The sequence below is a fragment of the Danio rerio genome, chromosome 9 (assembly GCF_052040795.2).
Source record: "Danio rerio strain M-AB ecotype USA chromosome 9, GRCz13ab, whole genome shotgun sequence".
NCBI classification, from domain to species: Eukaryota; Metazoa; Chordata; class Actinopteri; order Cypriniformes; family Danionidae; genus Danio; species Danio rerio.
In genome coordinates this window covers 33,544,902-33,558,289 of record NC_141029.1, presented here as the reverse complement: position 1 = coordinate 33,558,289, position 13,388 = coordinate 33,544,902, and the positions used below count along the sequence as shown (strand labels likewise).

Genomic DNA, 13,388 nt, shown 5'->3' with positions numbered 1-13,388 from the left:
TGTATACCCATCGAAATTTCTATCCGGCTTACTATCTGATAATACTGTCATTACTTTTGAATCATTGCAACTTATTAATAGAGGTCAGAAGAACCATATATTGCCATATATGTAAAGTTATTTGCATTTCCTTCTTAAATGTATACAAATATAACTTATTTTAGAGCATTAGGAGACTATACTCAGTTATATGATTTGCAATGCTTAATGGTAGCACTGTTAAGCTCTTTTCCAATGATTCCTGTTTCCATGGTAACAGATACTTCTCTGGTCTTTTGCCTCCTTTAGGATTGTGGGTAGTGTATTTTTAACACAAATATTACTAGCTATTTAGCTGTAGTAGAATGCATGATCTCAGAGCCTGAAAATGCATTAGTTTCCTGTAAGCATAATACTTTTTTAACGATTTTAGCTTTCTTATGATTTTAAATACTACAAATAAAAATGTTTTGTGTACCTTGAAGTATTCTGATTATTATTATTATTTTTTTTATTAGAATATGCAAAAAGGTACATAAATTGGGATCATACAAATACAAAAAACATCAACAAAAAACCATAACAAAACAACAACAAAAAAAAAACAAAAAAAAAAACAATATAGTCAGGTACTGTTAGGTGTGTGTGTGTGTGTGTGTGTGTGTGTGTGTGTGTGTGTGTGTGTGTGTGTGTGTGTGTGTGTGTGTGTGTCCATGTAAAGGTAACTTGGTGGAAGGTCAGATTACATACATTAGGAACAATGTTAGCCAATAAATGAATCTAGTCTCGCAGATATAAGTAAAACAGATACAGAAGAAACCAGTCAGAGTTAGGGAGTAACAACTATGTTTAGTAATGTATAATAGAAATAATGACAGTAAAAAGAAAGAAAGGACAACAGTAATAATAAATGACAATGATAATAAATCACAAGTACTACCCTAACTACTACTACTGCAGAAAGTTACTTATATTACTATATAATTATTAACTACTATCGCTGCTACTACAATCACAACCACAACTATTACTACTATAATGTCTACTACTGCTGATACTACCACAACAATGACTACCACTACTGATACTACAGTGTCTGCTACAACTAATACAACGTCTACTACTACTACTACTACTACCGCAATCACTGCTACTACAACATCTACATCAACGACATCTACTACTGGTACTACTACACCAACAACGATTACTACTGCTACAACGACACTTTTACTACTTCTGCTACCACTATACCAACGACATCGACTACTACAGGAACTAATACTTCAATAATCACAATTACGATCGATACTACTACAATGACTACTACTACTACTACACCAACAACGACTACTACTACTACTGCTACAACGACACCTTTACTACTTCTGCTACCACTATACCAACGACATCAACTACTACAGGAACTACTACTTCAAAATACAATTACAATCGATACTACTATGATGACTACTGCTACAACTACTACTACTACTACAACAACAACAACAATTACTGCAACCTTAATTATGATAATCGTATTAATACTTATATTAATGATAATAAAAAGATAACAGGAAGACAGGTCAGAACAGTGATAATATTAATGATAACAAAAGTAAAAGTAATACCATTAATGATAAAAGTGGCAGGGGGAGGGGGAGGGGAGGTTGGGAAATCAGGGAGAGGACAAGTAATAATAATAATAATAATAATAATAGTAGTAGTAAGTAGAAGAGGAAGGAGAGGGAAAGGAAAAAAAAAATAAATAAAAAACAGAAAAAGAACGCAAAGAATAGAAGAAAAGGAAAGAAACAAAAAGAGTCGAAAAAATAAAGTTCAGCGAATAAAACAATGAGAATAATAATGATAATAATAAAAAAATAAAATAAATAATAATAATAGTAATAATAATAAAAAAAAACATTACTATTAAATGACAATTACGAATTATACAAACCCACAGGAAATAGTAATATTAATAAGATGTATGATGGATTATTAATACTGTAACTATAATATACTCATGCTGGTAATAATAATAATAATAATAATAATAATAATAATAATAAAAACAAAAAACAACACCAGTTTTAACAATAACTTGAGAAGGTGGAAGTTGTATGGGGAGCATTGTGGTATAAAGTGTTTGTCAGTTGCTTTGTGATGCATTAAAAAAAATGTGACGTGTAGCATGGATCAGTCCAGTGCAATGCCCAGGCTGCCATGCCCACGTCACACTTTTCCCTCTGAATGTAGTCTGAATGTTTTTTATTTATTTATTTTTTTTATTGTTTTTATCTGTTGTTGGACTGGTCAGGGGAAGAACTGGTATAAAAAATATGTAATGATAATAATAATAATAATAATAATAATAATAATAATAATAATAATATGCTTAATAATAATAAATAATAATAATAATAAAAAGGAAAAATAATATGATAAATAATACTAATAAATTGAATATATAACATTGAGAGAGACAGAAAAGGAGAACGAATAGAATGAAAGGGAAAGCAAAGAAGCATATAAAGACCGAATTATAATGTGGAAAGGTATTAATACAATTTACACTAAATAGTTTTTTTTTTCTCCAATTGATTTATTTATTTTAAATTAGATTTAATATATATATATATACTTTTTTTTTTCTCTAATACCTCTACCTGACCCCCTCTCCCCCCTCCCCTCTTGTTTATATACTGATGAAGGTGTTGTTAGGGAATGGCTTCAGGCAAAGAGGATCTTCAATGGAGATGTATTCTGTTCATAAGTTTTTCCAGTGTAAGATGTGAATTTTATTTCTTGATTTCCAGTTCATGAGGATAGTTTTTTTGGCGATAGTTAGAGCCACCAGCAGTAACTGACCATTTGTATTATTTATATTGATTGTGGATATGTCACCTAATATGCAGAGGGAGGGACACAGTGGGATGTGACAACCCATTAAGTTGGAGAGTGAGTCAGTAACCTTTTCCCAAAATGATTTAATTGGAGTGCAATACCATAAGGCGTGAAGATAAGTGTCTGGGGTGTTTTGTGTGCAATGCGAACATATTTCTGACGTGAAACCCATTTTAAATAATTTCTGCCCAGTTAAATGTGATCTGTGAAGCACTTTGTACTGTATAAGTTGTAAGTTAGCATTTTTAGTCATGGAAAATATTCTGATTATGAAAACAAAGATTTTCAGTGATCTGGAAGTTTTCCAGTGAAGTGGTGAGAGATGCTTCTAAATGCTGTAAGGCATACTTATTGGAGGTTATGAAGGATTTTTTTTAAAATAATTTTGCAAAGTAATGTTTAGAAACAATATAATGTTCTTTTTTTAACCAAAGTTGTGTCTGCAGAATCACACAATTAGTTTACTTAAAAACTATTATATTATATTATATTATATTATATTATATTATATTATATTATATTATATTATATTATATTATATTATATTATATTATATTATATTAATTACATTATATTATATTATATTATATTATATTAATTATATTATATTATATTATATCATATCATATTATATTATATTATATTATATTATACTATATTATATTATATTATATTATATTATATTATATTAATTACATTATATTATATTATATTATATTAAATATATTATATTATATTATATTATATTATATTATATTATATTATATTATATTATATTATATTATATTATATTATATTATATTATATTATATCATATTATATTATATTATATTATATTATATTATATTATATTATATTATATTAATTACATTATATTATATTATATTATATTAATTATATTATATTATATTATATCATATTATATTATATTATATTATATTATATTATATTATATTATATTATATTATATTATATTATATTATATTATATTATATTATATTGTATTATATTATATTATATTTCCTTTTCTTTTTGGCTTAGCACCTAATCTGGGGTCGCCACAGCAGAATGAACCGCCAATTTATCCAACATATGTTTTACGCAGCGAATGCCCTTCCAGCTGCAACCCAACACTGGGAAACAACCATACACACTCAATCTCACACACATACCCAACGGCTAGTTTTAGCTTACCCAATTCACCTACAGCACATGTCTTTCGACTTGAGGGGGAAACCAAAGCACCTGGAGGAAACCCACGCGAACACTGGGAAAATATGCAAACTCAACACAGAATTACCAACTGACCTAGCTGAGGCTCAAAACAGTGACCTGCTTGGTGTAAGGCGATCGTGCTACCCACTGCACCACCATGACGCCTGTATATTATATTATATTATATTATATTATATTATATTATATTATATTATATTATATTATATTATGTTATGTTATATTATATTATATTATATTATATTATATTATATTATATTATATTATATTATATTATATTATGTTATATTATATTATATTATATTATATTATATTATATTATATTATGTTATGTTATATTATATTATATTATATTATATTATATTACATTATATTACATTATATTATATATCATATCATATTTAAATTATATTAAATTTTACTCAGCAGGTTTGGTACCAATAAATTTAAGAAAATCTTATTTTTGTCACATTTTATTTGTATATTGCTTATTTTTGTGGTGCAGTAGGTAGTGCTGTCGCCTCACAGCAAGAAGGTCGCTGGTTCGAGCCTCGGCTCAGTTGGTGTTTCTGTGTGGAGTTTGCATGTTCTCCCTGCGTTCGCGTGGGTTTCCTCCGGGTGCTACGGTTTCCCCCACAGTCCAAAGACATGCGGTACAGGTGAATTGGGTAGGCTAAATTGTCCGTAGTGTATGAGTGTGTGTGTGGATATTTCCCAGAGATGGGTTGCGGCTAGAAGGGCATCCACTGCGTAAAAACTTGCTGGATAAGTTGGCGGTTCATTCCGCTGTGGCGACCCCGGATTAATAAAGGGACTAAGCCGACAAGAAAATGAATGAATGAATAAATATAGCTGAGTTGTCTTTACTTCTTTTCTGTCTTTGACTAAAAACATGGTCTCACATTATGAATGCTGTGTTAGCATTCATTCATTCATTCATTCATTTATTCATTCATTATTTCCTTTGGCTTATAGTTTCAATTTCAGAGGTGGCACAGTAGGAAAGAACCGACATGTTTAAGCATTATCTAAATAAATCTTACATACAATAAATTTTAAAAATAAATTCAAAGTAAATAGATAAATAAATTACAGGCTAAATAGATAAACCCTGTTGCTTGTTACTGTTATGCTCAAAAATTATTTTAAATGTACCTTTTAGGTTGTATAGTATCACTGATAGCTGTTTTTCTTGAATTCTCCTTCTAAGCAATTAGATTACTCAAAAGATAATGCCTAATTAGCTAGTTTCCACATGTACGAGGAAATACATGGGAAAAGTTGCGCTTGAAATCTTTCAGTCCTAGTTATCAGTGATGTCCTAAAATACATTAAAAACCAGTTAAAATTTCAATCCTCCAGATATCATGCTTCTGACTGGAAAACATCTTTATATAGTAGATTGGTTGTCCTCCGTATCAAAATACCTCCCATTATAATTCATCCAGTATTGCAGCATACTTTTATAAGAAGAAAAAAATCTTTAGCAGGAAGTAGGGACAGATTTCATGGGCAGCAGACAGGTGGCTCAGTCTGGGTTTAAATTAACTTGTCTTTCCTGCCTCATGTTTCTGAGTTTGTAATGGGCCTGAAATGGGTTCATTTGGCCTGCTGAGGGCTCAGGCAGTGAGGGTCCATTTAGTTGGCTCAGTTCTAACTGTGATTAAAAGCTTCCATTTATACATAAGTGGAGAATCAAGTGCAAATTAATCTTGTACACTCAGTATGGTAAAACGGTTATAGCTTATTCAAACACATACCACACATGTAAAATTGGAAAAAAAAACATGTCCAAACAGTTTTGATGATGCCTTGTAAGAACTTTGTTAGCATGTTGCTACAAAAACATTGTCACCTAATGCATTTCTGATTTTCCTCTTATCTTTGCAGCAACTGATGCGATCTTCAGTTTTCCACATGTTCATCCTCAGTATGGTGGCTGTTGATGTGATTGTAGCTGCGAGCAATTACCACAGAGGTGACCATAAACTCACCAATGATGAGTTCTACCTGGCTGAGGTAAGACAAGACAAATATGATCTTAAAAATGTTCTAGATCTTTGATGTTTTTTGTGTATCTTTTCTCTGTGTGCTGCAATTTCACTAGCACAGTGGAAAATCAATGATTGTTAATTATTATGGTAACACTTTAAAATAAAAGTCCATCAATAAATGTTAGTTAATGCATTTACATTTATTATAGTATTTAATCATCTTTGTTAACATTAGTTATTGTTATTTAAGTTAAAGAGCCCCTACTTTGTATTAAAAAGGTCATATTTTGGTTTTAGGGCTCTCCAACAACATGCTGATAGGCGTGTAAGGTGTAACACCAAAAACACTTTCATTGTCTTATAATATGCATTTATTTTTACCTAATTATCCCTGCGACTCTGATAAAAATCATTTAGCGATTTATTTGTTTCCAAACCCCTCCTTAGCGCAAAGCAAATCTGAGCAAATTGGACCGATGACCCAGTCTATTGCGATTGGTCGACTGCGTTCAGCACATGACAGAGAGAAACGCCCACCACGGCTACAGTATGAAGTAGCAGAAAGTATGTGAGAGTCCAATGCAGGAATGCACTAAAGCAATGCAGTTAAACACCAGCATATTTCTCTACTCTTAACCCTAATCCCAAGTAAGAACAACGACACACATTCAGTTGTAATCCATTCAGTGGCAATAGTTGAACTATTTCGAAAATTCGTAGTGCGTGTGAGGAACAGCTGATGGTGGCTGTTGCAAATGCAAACAGCAGAGAATAGCCAGTTCAGAAATGGATTTAAAATCGCTAAAAGAAGAAGCATGCATCACATTTTTAATGTAATTTTGGACGCAAAATGCGAATAGTCCTATACAGATTTACCTGAGAGATACAGTACAAGCACTGATCTATAATTGAAGCGTGATTACAAGCCACGTGGGGTGATTAAAACTTAAAACACACAATTAAACACATATTTTGCAAACTACACAAAACGAGGCAACAATTTTAATGACACTTACATGTATTGATCCGGAGGAAGAAGAAACTGGTCCATATGAACTGTAAAAGTTGCTGACAAAGTGCCTGTCAAAGTCTGACAAAGTCCCATAGTCTCTGCTGCTCCATTAAAAGCAAACAGCCGATGAATCCAACATTTCAGTGTACCTGTAGGTTATTGTATCAAAAACCTGAAAATGACAGGAACAAACACAGCACTAGGTTGGCAATATTGTGGTATTGTTGTGAAAATGAATTTTAACCCTTCAACTCTTCCCCGCAGCCGAATTTTTATCTGTCAGTGATTATCATCTTTACGTAATGATCAGTCCCGTGATCCAGTGTCTGAAGTGAAAGTGCGTTCACATTTTACCAGAACTGGAACTACATATTTGGCATGTACCGTATCGATGTCGATGCGATCAAACAAAAGATCCGAACCCAACTCCCTTCGTTTATTAAACTCTGAGTTAACTATTTTGCTAAATAATCAATAGTTTTAGACATGCTGCACTTTTAGATTTAAACCTCAGCTGGATTCCAGGATTGCTTCGAGCTGTGTTACACGGAAGGTCACGGTAGGTCATTTTCAAAAACCCATAATAGGGGCTCTTTAAATAACTTTAGTTGATGTTTACTCACAGTGGATTAAAGAATGTAAACAAGCACAACTTAGAATAATGCTTTAGTTATTGTTGAACTATGATTGGTAAATGCTGTAAGAGATTAGTTAATGCTAGTAAATAAAATAACTAATGGACCACTATTCTAAAGTGTTACCATTATTACATATTTTTAAGGATGTAATATAATCACTTCTGTACAGTTTCTCTTAAACTCATGGGGAAAAAATGTAGATAGAAGCAATTTTTTTATTATTCTTGGACACATATGAGCAATTCCATGCAAATGTCAACCTTGCCATGAAAAAAAAGCAAAACCCTTTCTTATTGTGCGTGTGTGTGGGGAGGGGCTTGTATTTTACATTACTTGTAAAAATGTCTCTGTCAGTGTATACAAACAGTTATATTTGATTTACCAATGTCACACAAGTGCCAATTTCACATTTGTCACATCCATAAATAAGGAATGTCACATCCATAATCAAGTTTTTTCCTCATAAATGTAAAAATTTAAAGTAGAATAAAATTAATACCTTTTGTTCTGTAGTGAGCCAACTCTTATCCCTCTAATTAGCATAATTTCTTTTGGGTTGTGCAATTTAATTTAAAGAACTAAATAAAGTGTTGTGTATTGTAAACTCGCATACTTTTGGTCACATCTATAATGCATGTTTATTTTCATCATTTAAAATATTTAAAAAAAGTTTACAGGTTGATATTTTTCTGATCCTATTACTTAGTGGTTATTTGTTTTGGAAAAGATAAACAGAAGTAGGCAATGCAGTGGCACAGTAGGTAGTGCTGTCGCCTCACAGCAAGTTTGTTCTCCCTAAGTTCGCGTGGGTTTCCTCCGGGTGCTCCGGTTTCCCCCACAGTCCAAAGACATGCGGTACAGGTGAATTGGGAAGGCTGAATTGTCCGTAGTGTATGAGTGTGTAAATGAGTGTGTGTGGATGTTTCCCAGAAATGGGTTGCAGCTGGAAGAGCATCCGGTGTGTAAAAATGTGCTGGATAAGTTGGTGGTTCATTCCACTGTGGCGACACGGATTAATACAGGGACTAAGCCGACAAGAAAATGAATGAATGAATGAATGAATGAATGAATGAATGAATGAATGAACAGATGTTTCAATGTAATCTTAACATATACTTTTGATGTAAATTTATGTTTCAAGTTTTTACTGCAAATATCACATCCATAATGCTGGAATTGCTCATATGTGACAACCTACATATCATTTGTAGCAAAATACCTCATTCATCTGCTGGTGCAAACCTGAATATAGTTCAAACAAATCTATATTTTGAAAAGCTGATTTAAAAAATCCATGTTATGCTATTTTTATTTTAAGTTTCCTGATTTAGGTTTACAATAGGTTTAGACACAGTAACACATTTGCAGTTTTTTTTTTTACCTTTATGTATTTAACATGGTGTGAATTAAATTAAATTGTAATCTATTATAATTTAGTATTTTGTATTTATCTGGGACGCAGTCAGGCATATCTGATGCCTGAAATGGGTGCCCCAGATGTTACTAGTCATGCCCTGATCGTTTTTCATGCTACGTGTTACGAGTGCTGCACAATTTGAATCCCACTGTGAAAGTCTTCACGTCTTTCACAGATTTTCATTGGAGTGTCAAGATGCTACTCGATAATGAACTTCTCTGGGATGGACTCTCTGCTCTTTCTCTCTCTTGACGATGTTTATTTTACCACTTTACACATTGAGTTTTGAGATGGCCAGAAGAATCCTCATATTGTTATTGCACTCAAAGGCATCAGCGTCATCAGATTTTATGCTGAAATCTCATATAAACGTATCGTCATCACTTTTTTTCACCTTAAAAATCCAGAGATTAAATCAGCTGAGTGACAACGTGGGTGCAAACAGCTTGTGGGCAACACTCCATTTTAGCGAGAACCGTGTGGGTATGTGTGTGTGTCCTGTTTGCCACGCACTGCCTCTGCAATCAGTATGCAGGTGGCACTGTGGGAACAAAGACAGATAGAGGAGTGTGGCCACCCGCCCACTCCAAGCTGAAAGACCGAGATAAGGAGGAAGAGGCACCCCACATATTCACAGGCCGATCCATCTCATCATTAATCCATACAAGTGCTTTATTTGGATCAAACCAAATCGGGAAAACCGGGGAAATACTAGCTTTGTTTACCATCTTGTGTTGACATTCCTCTGCCTTAACGCATCTCACTCTGATTGCATTTTAGTTTTCATTGAGCGACGTGCGTGTTATATACTGTATTTTACAAGTGAGTTTTTCAGCTCTTTGTTTGATTGCGCAAGTGTTCGCATACGTGTTCCCTTTGCAAAAGCCAAGGGCTCTAGGGACACTTAAAAAGCAATTACTAAGAAATGAGCACACAAGGAATAGCTCTCCATAATCATACTCCCTGCCTCTCATTGTCTCTTTTTGCCATTTTCAGGTCGCCTTCACTGTGCTGTTTGATTTGGAGGCTCTGCTGAAAATCTGGTGTTTGGGCTTCACTGGATACATCAGTTCATCGCTGCACAAGTTTGAGTCGCTGCTTGTAGTGGGCACCACCTTGCACATCTACCCTGACCTTTACCACTCGCAGTTCACCTACTTTCAGGTTAGAGAGAGTTACATACAGTATACAGTACATATTGCTGAATACAGTCCATATGAACTGTGGTGTGGCACTGAAATTAATTTATATATGTAAATGAAACTTATTAGAACTTGATTTGTTTCAGCATCAGTGCTGAAATTCACCAATACTTTGGCGGGCAGAAGTGCCCCGTTATGTTGTTTTAAAAGTTGCTTATTTTGTTTAGAAGGTTTCCTAAAATGAGAATTAATTTTTTAAATGTTTAAAATGCGTTTTAAATTTCAAAAACTAAATTTTAGGCCTCAAAAAGTCTTACATTTGCTGAAATACAGTCTTGGGGTGTTTTCTCTTTTGCCCAGTTAGCACGGTTCGTTTGTATGTGAATCTCACAATCACTCTCGGACCACGCCAAATCAATCAGTCTGAGATCAACTGAATGAGGTGGTCTCGGGTCAATTAAAACGAACTCTGGAGTGGATAGATTGTAGTGAGAAAGCAAAACGAGTCAGCGATCCAGGCAATATCACATTGTACTATAGTTTCGTAATAGCTATGTTACTATATTAGCCTGTACGGCTATATGCAGAGAGACGAATGAGTAAAGCGGGATGTCATTTCTACCGATAAATGTGCGTTTTATGTCGAATATTTCAGAGTAAAATATTACAGAGTACATTACAGAGTGAAATAATAAGGAGTGTTGTTTATCCGAAATTACCATCTGATAATATTTCCATATTTAAATTTTATAATATTTTATAAGGCCTATTGTTTTGTTTATTTCTGTGCTGACACCTTGAAAGAAATATCAACATTTATCTGCTTCATGGTCACATATTTAAAAAATATGGCTAAGAAATAGCTGTTAACTTCTTTTATACTGGTGGGGCCAGGGGAAAATTTTGGCAGGGCAAGTAAAAATCTGAACCACTGGAAGAACGCCATAAAAACGTCCATAGCGTTGAACCCTGTATGTTATTACAATACTTATTTCATGTGTTTGTATATGGAAAAAACTAAAACAATATACAGTGAAAAATAGTGAACAGCTACGTTTTTCTTCCTCGTTACCTCAGCATCTAGAACTTTGTATTGGATTGTTTTTTGTTTTTAGCATTAAAGCATTTTTTAGCATAGTAAAGCTCAGAAGTGTCTTCTTTACAGTGATACCTAATTTGTGTTTTGCTTGTTTTTCTCAATGGGGTCAGGAACTGTTGCTATTTTAAGTTAGGTGTAAATCCCCATAAGTGGGGTGCTGGTTAACAGGTGAAAGAGTTTTAAACAGTTAATTAGAGTCTTGTTATTACTTCACCTGTCATTTCCAAGAACCTTTTGTGATTGGTTACCACTTACAGTGTGTGTCAGAACCATAACAACCATTGCTATATTTAAAAATTCAGACCTACACACCTTTTACTGTACCACTTTATCATATTAACATATCATTATCAGTCTGAGAAGTAAAAAAAATACAACTAGTCTCTGATTGTCATGATAAATTATGCGAAGCTAAGTTTAGTTTTATTTTTAGTGAGACCATGCCACATGCAACCACAGCATTCTAAAGGGCTCCCTGCATGAGAGCAGCACCTGCTAGATTCTGAGATGCTAATCATGCACTAATGCAGGGTAATAACACATACTGGTGGCCGTGGCGGAGCTGTTTTCTTATATCTCCTGGCAGCTGCCAGGAATGGGAATGGATGAAGCACGTTCACGTTGACAAGCCTCATTAAGGACACAACCTGCGCTCTCCCTCCAGTTTTTTCGCGGCAGGAGAGGCGGAGTTCCAACTGTGAATATTCATATCCTCCCTTCATGACTGGGCTCATTATAAAGCTGCCATGAAATAGACCATGAGCAGTCACCATGTTAAATTTGATTTGTAAATAGCATTCTATATTTTTCATAATTAGTTTTATGAGTCATTGTCACAAATAGCAATTTATAGCTTCAAACTCATTCCAAAACTTTTGAACATAATTTCTGTAATAATTTTGCAATTTACATTTTCTACGACAATTGACAGCACTATATAGAATATGCAATGTTTTTAGACTAATATATGGTTTGTAAAAGCACAGTTTAGCAGCGATTTGTTTAACAAGTTGAGGTCATAAGTTTACATATACCATGCAGAATCTGCAAAACTGTTAATAAGTTAATGAGTAGTTTTAAAGACTGTTCTAGCATATTGCTGTCATGTATTTAGGGCTTTACTGTAAAGGTCAATCTATGACTTTGCATTCCAGTTTGCCATATGCAATAGGTCTTACACTTAGATTTTTGGAGAGCCTAATTAGTGCCTCATTTCCATTGCTTCTCAAACTGCACAGTAAGAAATGACATTACACAAAGCGTTCCCAAGAAAAGTTCATTGCCTTCAAAGAGAGAATATTCATTTATGTTTCTACATTTGTCACACGCATTTAACTAAAGCAGTTTGACTTAGCATTTAAATGAAATTCTATAGCAGGGATGTCCAAACTCAGTTTTTGGAGGGCCACAGCCCTGCACAATTTAGTTCAAACCCTGCCTCATTATACTTACCTGGAGGTTTAAAACAAGCCTGAAGCAATCAATTAGTTTGATCAGGTGTTTTTAATTACTGTAGGGTTAAACCTAATGCCGAGTTCAGACTGCATGATTTAGCCCCGATTTGCTCTCACCAACAGGTTTTGAGAAATCGCAGACAATTGCCTAAAATCTCAAGTAAATCGGTGCGTGTTCACACAAGTAACAATCACACAGTGTGAACTATCAAAGATGTGATCTGAGAAAATCGCAGATGAGTCGCCCACACCCGTGAGATATTTGGCATGCTAAATATCTGGAGCTGTCAACGATTCAAATCATGCTGTGTCAAATGTGTTTTGACTGAAAATAACATTGGCGATAACCTACAGCCAATGAGAGGGAAGCATTGACTAATATGGCTATTTGCATGTGTAACGGTTAGTACTCGGTTTCCTCTGCATTGTGTGTAGTAGAGATGAGATTTGACACCCAATCACACCTCAAACAGATAACTTTATTCTGGCAAACACAATGAAAACACAGTGATC

The 13,388-nt window shown here is 33.7% G+C and overlaps 2 protein-coding genes across 10 annotated transcripts in view; one reads left to right on the top strand and one right to left on the bottom strand.

Moving 5' to 3' along the window:
- clybl (citrate lyase beta like) overlaps positions 1-13,388 on the bottom strand; it is a 760,714-nt gene that overhangs the window by 234,664 nt on the left and 512,662 nt on the right. The gene's annotated exons all lie outside the window — the stretch shown is intronic.
- nalcn (sodium leak channel, non-selective) overlaps positions 1-13,388 on the top strand; it is a 192,014-nt gene that overhangs the window by 87,187 nt on the left and 91,439 nt on the right. For all 9 annotated transcript variants that reach the window (XM_087266408.1, XM_087266412.1, XM_087266411.1 and 6 more), the window contains 2 exons: positions 6,010-6,138; positions 10,177-10,344. In XM_087266408.1, coding sequence (XP_087122534.1) covers positions 6,010-6,138; positions 10,177-10,344 — 297 coding nt within the window. The remainder of the gene's footprint in view (positions 1-6,009; positions 6,139-10,176; positions 10,345-13,388) is intronic.